General features: G+C 39.3%; 1 protein-coding gene across 2 annotated transcripts; it reads right to left on the bottom strand.

Annotated features, from left to right (window-relative positions):
- Positions 1 to 475: 475 nt before the first annotated feature.
- LOC135582554 (flowering time control protein FCA-like) lies at positions 476 to 19,490 on the bottom strand. 2 transcript variants are annotated; one of them, XM_065097853.1, is made up of 18 exons: positions 18,915 to 19,490; positions 17,144 to 17,214; positions 7,687 to 7,765; positions 6,451 to 6,533; positions 6,300 to 6,351; positions 5,984 to 6,051; positions 5,658 to 5,724; positions 5,481 to 5,560; positions 5,341 to 5,405; positions 5,134 to 5,196; positions 4,187 to 4,280; positions 3,999 to 4,076; positions 3,336 to 3,896; positions 2,928 to 3,101; positions 2,615 to 2,842; positions 2,232 to 2,291; positions 2,115 to 2,160; positions 476 to 695 (listed from the first exon to the last, which is right to left on the bottom strand). In XM_065097853.1, the coding sequence occupies exons 1-18, from the start codon at positions 19,294 to 19,296 to the stop codon at positions 688 to 690; spliced, it is 2,259 nt and encodes a 752-aa protein (XP_064953925.1). In that variant the 5' UTR covers positions 19,297 to 19,490; the 3' UTR covers positions 476 to 687. The 2 variants fall into 2 exon arrangements, with proteins under 2 accessions (XP_064953925.1, XP_064953926.1); XM_065097854.1 differs by lacking the exon at positions 476 to 695 and adding an exon at positions 1,753 to 1,801.
- Between the last annotated feature and the right edge of the window lie 161 nt (positions 19,491 to 19,651).

Genomic DNA, 19,651 nt, shown 5'->3' with positions numbered 1-19,651 from the left:
TTCTTATCTTCTGTTTTTTTATATTTATTTTCTTACATTTTTTTTATCTTCCAATTACTAATATGCTATTGCGACAAAATAAAGGTTGGTCATTGAGAGAGTATTTATTGGCACAAAATTTTGATTTAGAACACTTTAATTTGTATAATATATGATTTAATATTCTTCATTTTGTGATTAAAAAATTATATATTAAAAAAAATTGATGATCAAGATGGGAAGCTATTTGTATGTGTGTTATTTAAATGATGGGTGAGATGGAATTAGCAGCTTCAACATCGCATTTACATAGTAAAAAATGCTTCACTATCTGAAAGATTGATATTACTATTACTAATCTTTTTTTTATTATTTATAACCCATATATATATATATATATATATATATATATATATATATATATATATATATATATATATATATATATATATATATATATATATATATCACCACAAGGACCACTTTCCTACTCGAATTCACATCTCAAGTCCACGTTTCAACTTAGGGTTGATAAATAAATGAAACTTATATTTATACTAATGCTTTGACAGTTTACACATCCTGATGCATTTCTCAAAACCTTCGCTCGGTGACAACAAAACCAGGAAGTCGAGTTTCTGGCACTGCGTCAAAACATCCACAGGGCCTGCTTAAGTCTTTTCATGCAGCTCCCAGATGACGGCACCATCAAGAACCTAAACAGAGAACAGCAATGGGCAGAGTCAAATCTTATTCTGAAGCTATAAAGTTGTGATGCAAGATAATGTTGCTGTCATGCATTCTCAGTGCAGTATTAGATCTTTCAAATAGCCCAAAATCACAAAACCGCGACCTAAATGAATGAAGTGACCACGGCAATAATGAACAAAACAAAGCAGTACCAAGAGACCTTTATCCCAAGAGAAAGCTTCATCAATTGATGTTTCAAAATGGGCTACATGAGATCTCTTGGTACTGCAGGGAAAGAAGTCAGGGGATATAGGAACATGAACAGGAAAAAAAGTTTGTCAGAGGAAAAAACATCAATTGATGTTTCACAAGTCCACATAAGAGACCACTAGAAAACATAAACAGGGAAAAAAGTCTGATGAAGGAACAAAAACAAGTGCAGTTGAGAGATTGCATCACAATGTAGACTGTAGTGACCCAAAAGAACCACTGAATAGCCAAAACATGGTGCAGAAAGATATTAGAAATTAACAGACTAGTTAATTGGATATCGGATTGAGACTCCAACAGCATCAGAAACATGCTGATCGGTCGTCGATCCATGCATAATTAGTTTGTCAGGGGATATAGGAACATGTTTTATCGGATTATGCATTTATATATCAAATTCATGAGCACATAATAGTCAACTATATGTCCTTCAGCTCTCACAAGCACACCAGCTCACAAGGATGGATATAAAAGAGCAAGGGTGATAATGCACATGGAAAATAGAAGTTTTTGAAGGATGTAGGTCAGTTGACATATCAGAAAGGTTAAATTTGCACAAAACTCGAGAAATTTATGGGAAAAAACAGAGAGAGAAGAATCTTTCAGAAAATAGGCAATTAGAATGACATACATGTTAGGGTCAATAATCCATTTACTAACAATAAAATATGACTCTTCTAAAAGAAAATTCTTATACATGTTTATGAGAATCCTTAATTAAAAACGGTGACAATTTCTAATGACTTAATTTCATAAAATTATACAAATAGAACTAGAAGCGTCGAGATAATCTCAACACAAACAAGGGCTAGAAGAAGTGGCTAGACATACAAGTTCTTGAAAATAGACATTCAGTTTCAACCTGATGATGGAACAAAAAAAATACAAGGGTAAGTTTAGTTGCATATAAAACTACATGGTAAGTTGTTTTCCCTACAAGCACATTTTCTAACATTTGTTAATTAGGAAAATAAAAAATCCTAGAAAAAAGTTCTTCAGATTTCCGTATAATTATCTTTTCATTTTCCATTTTCTCCAGAAAACATGAGAAATTTTTCCAACGTTTCTTCCTTCTTATATTCCACATAAGGAAAAAGTTCTCCAGTGCCTTTTTTTATGCAATTCATATTTATTCTTTTTGAAAAAAAATTTTACTGCCAGTGAAAAATCAATACCTGCAGATTTGTTTTTCAAAGCCCACTCCTGCGCAACTCGGATGCCCTGCATGAAATGATAGAGATGGTGAATAGCAAGTAGAAACAAGGATTAATGGCAAGGACTCAAGTTGGTACCTGTTGGACTCTGGAATGATCAACAGAACCAGTTGCTTGTGGTTGAGCATAGTTAAAGTCCTGAGAAATTGGAAGAATATGAGGTTAGATAAGAAATCTACAACAAAACAGGACACCAACATAGCGGATGATGATGGAAAAAGTCAGAAACAAATGACTAAGGTAACTCCTATCATCCACCAATAAAAACCACTGAGTTTATTGAGCAATTGCCAAACAGAACTAACAGAATTATGTGGCTCTTTAGACTCAGAAAAAGTTTCTCCGGTTTCTCATCTTTTAAATTTACCAATTAACAACATTGCCACAAAATAACTACTTAAGTAAACACAATCAAAAGCTTGGAAATAAAATATTTCTAGAATCATGCTGATGCTACTGACCATACTCAAAGGTTGAAGCTGCAACTGTGTTTGTTGGTTCCTCATTTGAGATTGAACCTGCTGTGTTTGAGAAACTTGCTGGGCAGGCTGAACCTGTGTGTGTGATTGGGTACCAGACTGTGATGGAAGTTGCGGGAGAGCAGGTTTCTGTTGCTGCTGCAACAAAAGCAATTTCTGTTGCTGCTGCTGCTGTAGCTCAAATAATGCGAACTCTTGAGGTTTCTCCCACTAAATAGTAAATCAATAATTATTTACCAAGTTCATAGTGACATAATGCATAGATAACAAGCAAAAGAAAATAAAACATACTCACCCTACTCTCACGTGTTATGCTATTATAGTAGTATTTAAATCCTTCAGGAGAGGTGTGCTCTGTCCAATTGCAAGTCAAAGGAACTGCAGGTGAAGCATTAACAGCAGAAGAGGGCTTTGCAGACTGCGTGCTAGATGCAATGGTGGATGTTGGTGGTGATCCGCTCCATGCAGACTGCAGAATGCAATCCATATTGGAAAAGGAAAACAGTTAAACAATATTGCAGTACCAGAATAACTAAGTTAAGAACCAGATTCTAGGATATGCATGAACAAGGCCATGATATGTAAAAACAAGTTAAATATTTTCCTAAAATTCACATTAGAAACATCCATAAGTTGAGCATAAAAAAATACATCCTGTAAAAAAAAAAAATTCAATGACAGTAACCAATCTGGTTTTTCTTACTTGTGCTTTAGCAGCATGAGAAAGTTGCTGTTGCTGCATTAGTTGAAGCTGCTGTTGCAGCTGGATAATTGCTTGCTGTGATGATTGAAAGCTTGATTGCAAAGTTTGTGCTTGCTGCTGCAGCAGCATCTGTGGTAGTTGTGACGGAAACTGTTGAACAGACTGCTGAAGCAGTTGCTGTGCAGCATTTGGTGCAGGAAACTGCTGTTGAGCAATAGCAGGCATAGCCTGCTGTTGTACACTTAAGGGAGCCTGCAGAGCAACAGTAGAGGCATTCTGCTGGATTAACGACTGTGATGTGGATGGCTGGCCACCAATACCAGGTAACTGTTGTGATGGTAAAGTTTGGTTAAAGGAGGTTAAGCCAGCAGACTGAAGTTGGCCCAGCTGCTGCATTGGTGCCTGTAAATTTAATGTCCGTGTGTTGGAAGCCGGAGTTTGTTGGCTCTGATTCAGTTTTAGAGAAGTTGGTAGGCTTTGGGAGGGCATGAGTGGTTTCTGCAGCAGTGATATTTCTTGACCAGCAGCAGGATTGATTGAAACCATTGCAGGGTTGAAGCTCTGTATCAAAGGAATTTGCATCACTTCTGACTACTTTCAGTAATATAACAAAATTTGTCAAACAAGCTTAGTGACAAATCAAGGACAACCATGTCCCAGTACCTGTTCTGTCAAAAGTGGTGCTGAAAGACTCAAAGTAGATCCATTAGTAGGCCCACCAGTCGGTCCCAAGACGCAAAGCTAAACAACCACAAAAGCCACAAGGATTAGGAAACAAGGACCATCTTGTATGTCAAGCACGGTGATAGTACCACCTTTTGTGGTTTGCTGCCAATTACTTTAGTACAAACCTGAGAAGGTGGTCCAAGTGACTGTGTATTCATTGAATGCCAGGCATCAGGAGGCATCTGACCATTCCTTGGCTCTTCAAGATTAGCTGTTGGTCTACAACCAAAAGACAAAAAGTCATTTAACTTCAATAGGCACGGTACAAATAACAAGCAGTTAAATTTCAAAGTATTTGTCTCAACCTTCAATTTAAGACATTGGAAGAATCTAAAACCAAGAATGAATTGAAAAAACGAATAGGCTCTATTAATTGGTTAGGAAGATAGCTCTCAGAATTTTCCACATCAAACATCAAGCAATTAGTAAAATTGCCAAACTTGAAACCTTGATATTAACTCAATAGAAAACTATAACATAGTATAATTTTCTTATTATAATTAAATATACCAATAAGCAACAGCAAACACATTGAAATATTGAGCTGCAATTAGAAAAGTTTCTAACACAAGCCTTGAGGGAAAATTGGTTCTAAATGAAGTGAAGCCTGTAGGCCCTGTACAGTGCAAGGTTATGATTTGTGTTATAACCTGCACAGCCTGCACCAAAGGTTCAAGTTCTTCCCAAGCTTCATACAAATCATGTTTGAAGAAAAAAGCAGGGAAAGAAAAAAGAAGGCAGTGATATATATGGTTTATTAAGCAGGCCTAAATAAGATAAGAAAGTATAGTACAATCATCCGTTATATCAATTTGGGAAGTGAACAATCTAATCCTGGTATTTTAAAGTGCTATAGGAACAAAAATGAGTCTAGATATCAACCTTCAAAACTCAATATATAAAACCAAATATGCCTTTGTAATAATATCTGCATATTACATATTTCTATCACTTCTGGAGAAAACTCTTCAAAGTTATATAAATAATAAACTCCTGGAGATAGTGTCATTACTCTTTCAAGTTTCAACACTCTCATCTAATACTTCCACTTCAGAATTGGTTTTCAATATACCTGATCACTAATGCTGCCTCAGATCGAGGACTGACTCCAGGACCACCAAATGCTGGACCACCCCTGCAGTGCAAATCATTGAAGAAGTATCTGTTAGGAGGTAAAATTTTCAGATTCTACTCTCTTAAAGGGGCCAACCATCAAATTATCATTAACCAAATTATTATAAAATGTAAAACTATATATGTTTCTGAAACTTATTTAGACCTTGGTTCTGAAGGCCTTGGCCTCTTTGGATCAGCAAATCGAACAACTAATGGCTGATCACATCCCTGACAGCAGAAGGAGAAGTATATCATATAAAAGTTAAGAAATGCAGTATAAGAAACCCAATAAAGATTATTTACCCTCATAATGTAAACTCCATTAAGAGCTTTTAGAGCTGCCAATGCCATCTCTCTGCTTGCAAACTTTACAAAGCCACATCCTTCGCATATTGTATCAAATATACATATCTTAATATATTAAAGAAGAAAGCAAAATGAAATTATGAGTGAAAATTTTGCACAAAGTACAAGACATACCTCGACTTTGTCTAGATGAATCTCTCATAATATAGACATCCTCAACAAGCCCGTATGGAGAGAATATCTGTCATAGACTTTTCACACTCAACAAGGTTCTAAGTAATGAATTACTAAAATAACTCAAGAATAAAAAAATAATGATTGAAATGTTGTCTTTCAATCACATATCACAGTTCAAAGACTCTTTATTTACCTTCGGTAGTACATTGTTTCATAATATGTTTGAAAGTTCGACTAAAAAATTACTATTGGCATTATCAGATCCAAATGATATTACAAAAAACAGTTCAAAATATTTCTTAATAGATAATAGAAAAACCCACTTCTTCAATCTCCTTTGCAGTGGCTTGCTTATTCAGTGATGCAACAAATAGTTTGTCTTCAACTGCACCTGAAATACAGGTTGACATCAGGTTCAAATATAAATTAAAAAAAGAATTTATTGAATTTATGCAGGATTTAAGTTCCTACTTCCAAAGAATTGACATTAAAATGTTCAACCTAATGAAAATTTATTTCATATGTGAAAAACCTAAATTTAGAGACGAAGCAAGATGTAATTGCTAAAAAGAGTCAGTCCAAACATGATCTACCATCAGTATGTTAGTCTTAAAATTGCTTAAGTGTAGAAGATAATACCATGGTGTTCCCTTTCCCCATCTGCATATCTTACTTGAATAGGACCCAAACCCTGATACAATGGAAATATTCAGTTTGCTGAGTAATATGACTAAAAAAAGTTCAAAGAAAAAGGAAGATACTTCAGCATAGGGAATTACTATACACTCACACCAGGCAAAGTATACTGATTGTGCAGAGCCCTGATGGCTCTGTCTGCCTCTTCTGAATTTGTGTACTTCACAAAACAACAGCCTGCAAATCGAGGTATATGTTTATTGATCCAATTGAATAATTAATTTCCTATAATTTAGAATGCATGTGAATCTGCAGACACGTTCTATTAACATAATGTCATAATCAACACATCAACCATCTCAACACCTTGGGACCGCACTGGGTGGCCTGTGGCCAAAGGTTGGATGAGGGTCCCTTGATGGTTGCTCATAGCACATATTTATTTTGGAAAGAAGGTATCAGGATCTTAGGTTCTCAGTAAGACGTCCCTCAAGATTCAAATTGATATAATCCACAAAAAATAACTATAATGTTTAAAGAAGCATGGTAGGAGTATACCTATGAACAAAAATTAAAGTGGAAATACATAACATAGGAGTATGCCAGAATTCGGTTTCAAATTGATTAAAAGCTTCAATAAGATCAAAATTTTCAGATGGTGGCACCAAAAATACAGTTGGCCAGTGCATGAATACAAATATACTCAAGCAAGCTTTGACCTTTCATCACCTATGATAGCTCCTACTTGGTAGAGCTTAAAGCAATGGTTCTCAAGCATAATGCTGTTAGCAACACAAAACATTCAAGTGCAACAACAGGAAGAATGGCCTAATAATTCACACAAGCAATCCACCTTTGGCAGAGCTCAATTACGATACCAGATTACAATGTTGATCAACAAGTGTAAGAAGGCCATACCAGATCAATAAATATTATGGATTTAAAGGATGCAATTCAGAACCAATTAAGGCACAAAACTTAATCTCATGATTGAGATACAGAAATATGGCTTGTTATTATGCTGGTAATCACCTTTTGCAAAGCATACATAAGTGCTTTGCTGTTACTGAAAATGGCATCAAACCGTAATCTAACCAACCTATATACCCCAGTGATTTTCTCAACACCTGCTCATGAAAAGCACTGCCACACTGAATGATACTAGAATAGAACTTATTTGACTACTAAAACAACCAATTAGTAGTTGTCTTGAAACTTTTACATTTTTCTGGATGTAGAAAGAGAATAGCAGGGCAATTTTCCAACTAAAACAATAGGCATTGACAACTATTCCAAAACCTAACTAAGAGTAGAGATGAATTTATTGTTCGTCTAAAAATAGACAGACACAAATAACAATAAATAGCAAAAAAAAAGGAACTAAGCTCACCTTGCTGCTCACCAGTTTTTCTATCCTTGATGAAGGCCACTTCAACTACATCCCCATGTTCCTCAAATAAGGGCCGAATCTAAGGGAAAAAATGCAGCACCAAAATTGTACCAAAGCGCAGAATTAGATGTAAAAAAATAAGGAAAAGAAACTACAAAGAAAGTCAAAGTTACCAATATCTACTTTACTATCAGAAGAACATATGTGTTCAAGAAATGACACAAAGGATAAACAAGTAGATCATGGCACCTGTACTTAATCAAAGCATAAGACAACTTATTGCAGCAAAAAAAAAAACTTCTATTCAGTACTTTAGGCATGCTAATACAAGTTAAATTGCATGTCTGTATTTCTTGAGTCTTATAACCAATCAAGGTAGGTAGAAAGGAAAAAATGCAACTGCAATATTACATTTCTCTGACTGAAAAAGCACTGGAATGTGGTAACAAGAAATCAGTTTTTGAGACATAAAGGCCACTCTTGCCAATACAATCATAACATGACGCATTATACAAGATTATTTTAGTATTATGTTCAATTAAAACAAGTCCATCAGTGACATTATCAGATAAAATATTCCAATACTATTAATGTTTTCAGTTGGTTCCTTTTAAAGAGGAATAACTACATAATGCACCTACCACTGAGGGTTTTAACTTCAAGGAGAATAAGATATAGGCAGTCTTACTACCGTAAGACCAACTCAGAGTATAACTAGAAATCCAAATAATAAAAAACTGTCAGAAGCACTACTGCTAATTGACACTTATTCATGATCTTCGTTATAAAAATTATAGAACGAGCATAATGAAGGCATCCATTACAGATAAATGACCACCAGCATCACTTCAGTTAATGAGGATTGTAGGGTTTTAACTTTAAGGAGAATAAGATATAGGCAGTCTTACTACCATAAGACCAACTCAGAGTATAACTAGAAAAACAAATAATAAAAAACTGTCAGAAGCACTACTGCTAATTGACACTTATTCATGATCTTCATTATAAAAAATATAGAATGAGCATAATGAAGGCATCCATTACAGATAAATGACCACCAGCATCACTTCAGTTAATGAGGATTGTATATTATAAGCAGTCCCACTAGGTTGCTGACTTGTTGCCATGATATAAGGAAACCATATTAAGTCCATGATGAAGAACCATCTAGCTTTATAAACGATTTTAGAAGAGTTTATTCTAGGGAAAGAAATCAGCAAAAAGTCATTAATTAGTTAGCCTAGAAACTCTAAGAGTTGGGTGAAAAATTGAAGTCTTTTAGTCTTTCTAGGTGCTAACATTGAAACTCTACTTTTGTATTAAATGCACTTTTTTTCTTCTTAGTTGTAATAAGTTGCCTTAAAGCTGATTAAGTCTCCTAGAAGTCACATTTTGGCTTTCTAGAAGGCATATAAGGAGGCTACTCTTGGGAGTCCTTGCCTACATTTGTACTAAGGCTCATAAAACCCTACAAATAGTGGAGCTTCTCAATGGATGAATTTAAATGAAAAATACTTGAATCTCCTCTCTTCTAGCCTCCTCTCTCTAATCTCACTCCTCTCTTCCTCTCCTCTCTAATCTTTAACCTCAGTCCTCTCTTTCTCTCCTCTCTTGCTCTCCTATTTCTCTATCATGTTCTACATCAATTGGTCTCAGAGCTTATCAAGAAACCTACCATGTACTTCAATGGGTTCCAATTAGCAATAAAAGTTTCAATCAACACTCACAAATCCTTGCATCTCCAACGTCAACCGCTTACATGTGGAGTTGGACTTTTGGGTGACTATCCCTACGAAATTGGTGGACCACTTAGCTCTCGATACTTGTATTCGAGCAAGTGACAATCCTCCCGAAGGCTGCTTGCAGCCTTGGCCGAGAGCACATCTTGCTGCTCTCGGCCTGGTCAAAAGCAGGGAGGCCGAGAGCTGCAAGAGAGCTCTTGGCCTGCAGGTTGGCAACCCCTGCAGCTAGGTTTCCTGGCTGCAAGGGGCACCACAGGTGGCTAGGGTTTCCTAGCCGCCCAAGTGCCCCTGGCGGCCAAGACTCCTAGCCGCATGGGCCAAGGTGGTGGCTAGGGAACCCTGGCCGCCCAAGGCAAACCCTGGCCGCATGGGGTACCCTAGGGTAAGGTACCCCAAAAGGCTACAAAATCATCATCAAAATCATCATCATCATCTAGTAGTCCTACATGGTAATGTGTACATGTGATATATGATGTGAACGGATGATCATAGACCGTGTGATGTGTGTACATGTGATGTGATTATCATTATTATTGAGGCCTACGAACCTCTAATTTTTTCTTGTTTATTATCGGGCTTGTGTGTATGTAATTAAATTGTAATTATATAAGAAGACGCAGCAGGAGCGTGTAGGCGATAGCAGGACCCACGAGACCGAGATGGATGATCGTGACGCATGAAGATGCGCTGAAATACCGACAGAACCGACAAAGGCTTCGTTCTCTAAACATTTCTCCATGAAAGTCTTAAGGGAAGCATCGTACATATTGGGGATTCGGTGTTAGGACTCTAGCTAGGAGAGTCCTAATTGAGAGGGACATTCTGTTAGGACTCTAGCTAGGAGAGTCCTAATTGAGAGGGACATTCTGTTAGGACTCTAGCTAGGAGAGTCCTAATTGAAAGGAACACTCTGTTAAGACTAACTAGGAGAGTCCTAATTGAAAGGGACATTCTGTTAGGAGGTTTTTTCTTAGAGAAGAATTAGGAGTTGTAAGGGAATAGGAGTCTTGAGTATGAGTCATATTAGGAGTTGGTTAGAAGTAAGAGTCTTAAGTAGGAGTCCTATTAGGAGTTAGGGTTTAGAAGCCCTATAAATAGCCATGTATTCCTTCTCTTTTCATAGGCAATAGATGAATCTTTTCTGCAGCCTTTGAGCAGCAACTTGGAGGGAGGAACCCCTATAGAGTTCCAGGAGGCCGATCCCCTAAAGAGATCAACCCCAAGTTTAGAATCTACAAGGGTTCTATCACCTGGTATCAGAGCAGCGTTCTTGGCATCTCGCTGCCCTTCCATTGCCATCTATCAACCCTCCACAACCATCCAAAGCAATTCCCACAATTGCTTAAAAGATCGTCACCGAATTCCACCATCATCTCCACCACCGCAGATCAACCTTTGATCTCCCCGTGAATTGCAACAGGTTTTGGTTTCCTACCTTACTGCTGCTGCAATTTATTTATCCCTATCCGAAAATCCAAAAAAAAAAAAAAAAAAAAATTCGTTCCTATATTGCTGCAAATTTTCATCGTAAGTTGCTGAAATTTTTCGACGAGAATTCTGCTATCGCAACTTACACCAATTTTCTTGCTGTTACTGTCGAAATTTTCTTGATGGACATCCTTGCTATCATATAAACTGAGATATTGCTGTCAACTCTCTCCTCAAATCTCTCAAATTTTTATGGAGATTTCGTCGAGAAACCGCTGTTTCTTTGACGATAATTCTGCTCTTAGAAGACAACACAATTCTACAGCAACCTTTCACTGATTTTTATCAAACCTATACATGCCTTTAACTCGTCAACAAAAGAGAGATCTTAACATCACAGATTTGGAGTCATATACTATGGCATCTGAGGACGCAATCAATGCTAAATTTGAAGCCTTTGAGGCACGAATGGAGGATAAGATTCGGACTCTCCTTACCGAATTCAGTTTGGGCCGACCACCAAGCCCGAAGAAATCACATCAAGGAGAGAGCTCTAACCAATCACATCATGCCCAAAGAGATGACTTCCAAGAGAGGGGAGGCTCTATGACCGACCCCAACTATTCGCGCATGAGAGTGGACTTCCCTAGATGGGAAGAAGGAGACCCAATTGGTTGGATCTCGCGCGCTGAGCGATATTTTCGGTACCATAAAACTGCGGATTCATCCATGGTGGAAATTGCAACTATACATCTTGAAGGGGATGCCGTACAATGGTTTGACTGGTTTGAACACACTTATGGAGCCCTTTCATGGCGACAATTCAAAGAAGGACTACTGATCCGCTTCGGACCAACTTATTACGAGAACATTGACGGACAACTAGCAAAGATCCAACAAACCTCCACCATTCAGGAGTACCAAACCAGGTTTGAAAGGTTATCTAATCAAACTCGTGATTGGTCTGAAAAACAGTTATTGGGGACTTTTATTGAGGGCTTAAAGCCGGAGATCCGGGGAGAAGTTAAGGCGCGACAACCATACACGCTTATGGCAGCCATCTCTTTCGCACGACTTCAAGAGGAGCGATTGAACCATGAAGCCCGGAGGACAAGGATCACTCCACGACCTACAATACTAAAGCCCTCAGCCCCCCCTACTATCAACCGAGTCCCTGCACCGAAAAGGTTAACAAGAGAAGAACTTCGGGAGCGATCTGCGAAGGGGTTATGTTGGCATTGCGACGAGCCGTGGAGTCGCGAGCATCGCTGTAAAAAAGGTAGACTTCTTATGATTGAACCAGTAGAAGAAGAGGTCATTGAACATCTAGAAGAGAGCCTTGAACATGAAGAAGAAGATATGGAAGAAGAGCCACAGCCGACCGACATTACGGTACACGCACTAGCCGGCTATTCAAATCCGCAAACGATGAAAGTTGGAGGCCTTCTCAAACAACAGCCGATCACTGTTCTCATCGACACGGGTAGCACTAATAACTTCCTGAATAGTAAGGTTGCTGCTCGGATGGCACTGCATATTGAAGGTTGCAGCAAGTTCGATGTAAAGGTTGCCGACGGTAGAATCCTAAAGTGCGACCAAAGATAACCGCAGGTGAAACTATTACTGCAAGACCAAGAAATTATCACCGATTTCTTCCTCCTACCAATCGATGACTATGAGGCAGTGCTTGGTATAGAATGGCTGACTACACTAGGTGATGTCTCTTGGAACTTTTCTAAATTAATTATGAAATTCTACTGTAAGGGCAAACAGATCATCCTACGCGGGAAGCGCGGAAGCAACGTTACCACTGTTTCGACCCAACGAATGGAGAAAGTTTTACACAAGGTAAATGGTGCCTTTTTGATGCACCTCCAGTAGCAACCAGAGGGGAAGAAAATAGAATTTGAAGATCAAAATCTTGCCCAATTGCTTACTGAATTTGCCAACATATTTGCTGAACCGCGCGGTCTTCCTCCTTCTCGGCAACATGACCATCGAATTCCAATCCTTCCGGGCAAGCCACCAGCGAACACTCGACCATACCGATATCCTCACCTCCAGAAAGATGAAATTGAAAAGATCGTAAAGGAGATGCTTGAAACAGGGGTGATTCGACCAAGTTGCAGCCCCTATTCCTCACCGGTGCTACTTGTACGCAAGAAGGACAGAACTTGGCGGATGTGCATCGACTACCGAGCTTTAAATGGCATCACCGTCAAGGACAAATACCCAATACCAGTGGTGGATGAACTTCTTGATGAATTGAAAGGAGCTCGAGTCTTCACGAAGTTGGACCTCCGATCCGGTTACCACCAAATTCGGGTATGTAACGATGACATTCCAAAAACTCCATTTCGCACACATGATGGCCATTATGAATTCTTGGCAATGCCTTTTGGACTCACTAATGCTCCTTCAACCTTTCAAAGTCTCATGAATGATATATTTCGGAGCTTTCTTCGTAAATTTGTGCTGGTATTTTTCGATGATATTCTCGTTTACAGCCCTTCTCTTGAGACTCACTTTCAGCATTTACGGATTGTTTTGACGATCCTTCGGGAGAATACTCTTTTTGTTAAGCAACCAAAGTGCAGCTTTCTCCAGCAAAAAGTAGAATACCTTGGGCATATAATATCAGAAGGAGTGGCGGTAGACCCAACAAAAATTGAGGCAATGCAAGGCTGGCCGAAACCTACAAACGTGAAATTACTGCGGGGGTTCCTTGGACTAACGGGCTACTACCGAAAATTTGTTAAGGATTATGGGAAGATCAGTGCACCACTCACTTCTTTACTGAAAAAAGATGCTTTCCAATGGTCGGACAAAGCCTCTGCTGCCTTCGACAAACTTAAAGCAGCCATGACAACAACGCCGATGCTTGCGCTACCGGATTTCAATAAACCCTTCATCATTGAGGCCGACGCATCTGGAGTCGGAATTGGAGCCGTTCTCATGCAAAATGGTCGACCACTCGCATACACTAGCAAGGCATTATCTCCCTCCCATCAAAATATGTCAGTATATGATAAGGAGATGCTTGCCATTGTACACGCAGTAACGAGGTGGAGACCCTACCTGATCGGCCGGCGATTTCAAATTAAAACTGACCATAAAAGCCTCAAGTACTTTTTGGAGCAAAAGATATCATCCCCTGAGCAGCAAAAATGGGTAACCAAACTTCTTGGATTTGATTATGAAATTATTTACAAAAAGGGGAAAGAAAACGTTGTTGCAGATGCACTCTCACGACTACCTGAACAAGCTAAGGTTTCAGCCATCTCCCTTCCTACCACCGGTCTCCTCGAGGACATTAGGGAAGAATGGAAGAAGGATCCAGAGATTAGCAAGATCATAAAAAAATTGGAGGAGGATCCAAGTGCAATAGCCCACTACACCTGGGATTCGAGGGATTTACGCTACAAAGGTCGCATTGTGCTTATACCTGACTCCCCTTGCATCGCAATCATCTTGCATGAAATGCACTCTATACCTTCAGCAAGGCACTCTGGATTCCTAAGAACCTACAAAAGAGTGAAGCAAAATTTTTATTGGAGAGGGATGAAAAAAATTATTGCTGAATATGTGGCACAATGTGATGTATGTCAACAGCACAAGGGTGAAACTGTGGCAAATCCAGGGAAGCTACAACCACTACCCATACCAGACTCAGTGTGGACTGACATCTCCATGGACTTCATTGAAGGGCTGCCATCTTCCAAAGGTAAAAGCACGATTCTCGTGGTGGTTGATCGACTTACGAAATATGCTCATTTTTGTGCTGTGAGAAATCCCTACACTGCTGCTAGTATTGCTCAGATTTTCATAGAAAATATTGTTAAACTGCATGGGATGCCAAGGTCCATCGTAAGTGATCGTGACAGGATCTTCACTAGTAAATTTTGGACCGAGTTATTTCAGTTACAAGACACCAAACTCAAGATGAGCACAGCATATCATCCACAAACTGACGGCCAAACAGAGGTGGTAAATAGGTGCTTAGAGACGTACCTCCGGTGTTTCGCTAGCGACCGACCGAAAGAGTGGGCAAAATGGCTTCCTTGGGCCGAATGGTGGTATAATACTACATATCATTCATCTACAAAATGTGCCCCTTATGAAGCATTGTATGGTCGACCAGCACCTGTGATTCCAAAGTATGTAATTGGCTCGGCCAAGGTAGATCAGGTTGACCAAGAATTGATTGATAGGGACAAACTCTTACAACTGTTAAAAGATAATCTCTCTACCGCTCAAGCCAGAATGAAGCAGCAAGCCGACACACGACGAAGTGAAAGAGAATTTTCAGTGGGAGATTGGGTTTATCTTCACCTACAACCATACAAGCAACTCTCTATCAACACTCGAGCCTCCATGAAGCTATCCCCACGTTTTTATGGGCCCTATCAGATCACAGAGCGTATTGGAGCCGTGGCATACAGACTTAAATTACCTGAAGATGACAAAATTCATCCTGTCTTCCACGTATCATGCCTAAAGCCCAAGTTGGGAGAACACGAGTCACCCCAGATCCAACTGCCCAACACAACTGAGGATGGAGTCATTCAAGCCCAACCACAGGCCATCCTCGATCGCAGGATCGTGATGCGTCGCCGACATCCCTCTACTGAAGTACTAGTGCATTGGAATAATCTACCACTTGAAGACGCCACATGGGAACCATATGAGGAGCTGAAGACCCGGTTCCCTGAGTTCATGGAATCTCAGCCTTGAGGACAAGGCTGATTTGAAGAGGGCGGGTCTGTTAGGACTCTAGCTAGGAGAGTCCTAATTGAGAGGGACATTCTGTTAGGACTCTAGCTAGGAGAGTCCTAATTGAAAGGGACATTCTGTTAGGAGGTTTTTTCTTATAGAAGAATTAGGAGTTGTAAGGGAATAGGAGTCTTGAGTATGAGTCATATTAGGAGTTGGTTAGAAGTAAGAGTCTTAAGTAGGAGTCATATTAGGAGTTAGGGTTTAGAAGCCCTATAAATAGCCATGTATTCCTTCTCTTTTCATAGGCAATAGATGAATCTTTTCTACAGCCTTTGAGCAGCAACTTGGAGGGAGGAACCCCTATAGAGTTCCAGGAGGCCGATCCCCTAAAGAGATCAACCCCAAGTTTAGAATCTGCAAGGGTACTATCATTCGGATCTACAGAGATAGATCCAAGAGGATGCTCAGCTTGTCTCGGTTTAGGTATATAGACACAATTGTCAAAAGGTTTGGCATGAAAAATTTCAAGAGATGTCTCATACCGATGAGACATGGGATATTCTTTCTACGAGTATGTCCCCAAAGACTCCTAAAGAAAAAACAGACATGGATAAGATACTCTATGCCTCAGCGACAGGGTCTATCAAGTATGCTATGCTATATATCAGGCCTGATATAGTGTATGCTCTGAGTATCACAAGCAGGTATCAGGCGGATCCATACTTGGAGCACTGAAAAGCAGTAAAATGTATCCTTAAGTACTTAAGGACTAAAGATCTTTTACTGGTATATGAAGGAAGTAACCTCAGGATTGAGGGCTACACGGATCGAGCTTCTATTCCGATGTCGATAATAGCAGTGTCTAATTCAGGGTATGTGTTCACCCTGAATGGAGGAGCAGTATGCTGGAAAAGTTCCAAGCAAGATACTACTGTTGATTCGATTGTGAGTCAATATACCACGTAAGCAGAATATAATGTCTGTTAACTCAAACTTGACAGGAGGGGCTTATATACTACATTTTTTAAAATATAGAGATTATTTTAGACACGAGTAAATAATAAGGGCTTAAGTGGTCCATGACCAAAACCACAAAGGCTAAAATAGGCCTTAACTCTTTTTTGAACTTAAATTACACGTGTCATTATACTAATAGTTTTTTGTGAGTCAACATGCCACATAAGCATACTCTAACGTCTGTTAACTCAGACTTAACGGGAGGAGCTTATATGCTACGTTTTTTTAAAATGTAAGGGTTATTTTAAACATGACTAAACCATAATGGCTTAAGTGATCCATGACCAAAACCACAATGGCTAAAATGGACCTTAACCCTAATTTATTCTTTATAACCTTACTATTACTACAAATATAATGAATTTGACTCACACAATACTAGAAAATAAATGAATTTGTAGTTGTACTTCAGTTTATCATTTTTCACTAAAATACTATTAAGAAATAGAAACGTTTACCACCTCAAAAACTTAAGTTTCCAAAGATAATCATATGCATTGGATCACATTGGAACATAAAAAATAAAGCAAGCAACATATAAAATAGAAACTCACATCTTCTTCACTTGCTGTTCTTGGAATTGATCCAATAAATAGTTTTGCAAATTTGTGCCCATCGCCAAGATCTAGATAAGAGTTTTCCCCACAACATGACATGAATAGTATGGTTTGTCAAAAACATTTTCAAAAAAAAAGTAACAAAATGAAGCCTAATTTATATGTAATAATAAAATATGTTGTATGAATAATCTGGAATAAATATATTGAATGAGTTGTTAAATCATATAACAAACAGAATGCGTTGTTAAATTATATAACAAACAGAATGAATTTACAAACTATATCACCTTTTTTAAAAATATTAACTATTGTTCTTTTTTTTTTGTTTTTTCCAAAACATTAATTCACCAATTCAATTGGTTGATTCTGACTGATACCAATCCAAAACTCAAATAAATATCCCAATCTTCAGAAACTTGAGAGATGTTTAATGATGGAGCAGAATATCATACAAGAATGCAACAAACAACAGAATAATTATGTGTATGTGGCAATTGCATGGCTAATATGCATCAAGGACACCGATGAGAACTTAGAAAGAGAGAGAAAGAGGATATGAACATAGAAGGATATTATGAACTTTAACTTTGCTATAGCTAATTTGAAAAAGATAACTCAGTGAAGGTTCAAAGGTAATTTTAGATCGCTGCTACTAAAAACAATTAACAGTCATAAGTGAGCTCAGATACAACTAGTGGCTGACAAGCTAGGTAATTTAACTTTTAAGTATATGCGCTGCACTAGTGGCTGGCAAGCTAGGTAATTTAACTTTTAAGTTTATGTGCTGCGTAGGTCAACAAAGGTCCAAAAACATTGACTGTGTTATAATCATAAATTGTCAATCTAAAAGCAACAAAAAACATGCATAATATATATGTTTGGTTTAAATAAAATGAGATATTACAAGATAAACTGACCACACATAGCAATCACAAGCAAAGAGAATAAAATATAAGTCATTGAGTTATATGATCAAGGCAACATTGGCTTATCAGGAATCCATATGATCAACTCGAATGGAGCAGACAGATGTTCAACAAAAACATATGGTGAACGAATAAGACATACAGTATTATCAGCACAAGCAAGAGACAAGGAGACAAATCCGTGGAATTTGAGGCCCAGTAAATCCCAATTTCAGATCAAGTCCTGCCAGTGAACAAATACCATATAAAAATAGCTCCCATTCGAAAAGCAGAACTAAGTTATTCCACATGGGACACAGACAAGTTCAGAATTCACATATGTAACACATGCTGGCCAGTGGCCAGTTATGGCAATCATAAAAGCAGAAGAAGTCAGGCACGGCTGGTTGGGGTTCCAAGGAAGCCCGTGGAATCAATTTTAGTTAATCAAAGTTCCAAATGGGAGAAAAGCAGAAGGTTGATTCAATGGAATAATAAATCATTAGCGAAGGAAATGAAAGCAAGCATAGCCATTGTAGGACCTAATCTTGCCCTTGATCGATTCCTCTAATTTTTCAAACGAAGCCCAAAAATTCAGATCCAGGCAACGATTCCTACAAGAAGTCAAAGTAATGCAACAGCGACAGCGCTAATTGTTACGAGGATATTGAACCTTGGAAGTAAACTTAGGCATAGGTTAAAAAAGACAAGAGCAGATATTATCCAAGAACAACCACGTAACCACGACTAGCTGCCAAGAAACCCTAGCTCGCTACCAGTGTAAATTATCATAAACTCCGATGCGCCTACAAGAACCCTAAACACGACCTAAGGAGAAAAGATCCAATGCATTAAGCTACCTGTAGGAGGACCTCCACGGCCGGAAAACCCGCCACGTCTAGGGCCACCCATTTGCATTGAAGGGTCAAAGCCACCCCCACCGGCGCCGCCGCGGCCACCACTGCGGAACCCTTCGCCACCAGAAGTAGGAGGCGGCGGTACAGGGGAGTCCTGAGGAACACGGTAGGGGTGGTAGCGCCCAGCCCCTCCGCCGCCGCTGGATAACCCCTCGCTTCCGCCACCGCCACCGCCTCTGGGGAAACGATGGTGCTGGTGGGTGGGGCTGTCGGAGGACCACCGGGACGACGTCCGCCGCCCGCCGTCCCCGTACCGGTCGCCCTGGCGGTCTCCCGAACGGTCGCCGTGGCGGTCCCCAGAGCGGTCGCCTCTGTGCCTATCCATCGACGCAGCTCTGTCACCCTTTCTCTCCCTCTTTATCTCTCGATCTAACCTAACCCTAGAAGAGTAGAAGAAGAGGAAACTAGAAACGAACTCTGTTCTCTTATTCGAGAGGCGAAGGCAGGCGACAAGGACAGCGGACTCCTGATGAAGTGAACGGAGAACTGCGTCTGGTCAGTGGCAGGGGATCGACGGAAAGAGGGAGAGCGTACAGGGCCGACCTCTTCAAACCACGAGGACCCCGCGCCTGTTTGTTAGGATGTTTCGGGTGGAACAGCCACCAGCTATCCATTGACCAATCCTCTGTGCTAATTTTCATTACGGTAAAATTGCACATATAATTCATCTTAAATAACTT

The sequence above is a fragment of the Musa acuminata genome, chromosome BXJ2-3 (assembly GCF_036884655.1).
Source record: "Musa acuminata AAA Group cultivar baxijiao chromosome BXJ2-3, Cavendish_Baxijiao_AAA, whole genome shotgun sequence".
NCBI classification, from domain to species: Eukaryota; Viridiplantae; Streptophyta; class Magnoliopsida; order Zingiberales; family Musaceae; genus Musa; species Musa acuminata.
This window is presented reverse-complemented; position numbering and strand designations above follow the sequence as displayed.

Bases quoted from the DNA above. Each gene is read 5' to 3' on its own strand.
- LOC135582554 (XM_065097853.1), bottom strand. From the start codon at position 19,296: ATGGATAGGCACAGAGGCGACCGCTCTGGGGACCGCCACGGCGACCGT. The intron at 4,077-4,186 runs GTTTGTACTAAA...GTGGTTGTTTAG, and splicing joins CACTTGGACCACCTTCTCAG to CTTTGCGTCTTGGGACCGAC. The intron at 2,292-2,614 runs GTCAGTAGCATC...CCAATTTCTCAG, and splicing joins AGCTTCAACCTTTGAGTATG to GACTTTAACTATGCTCAACC.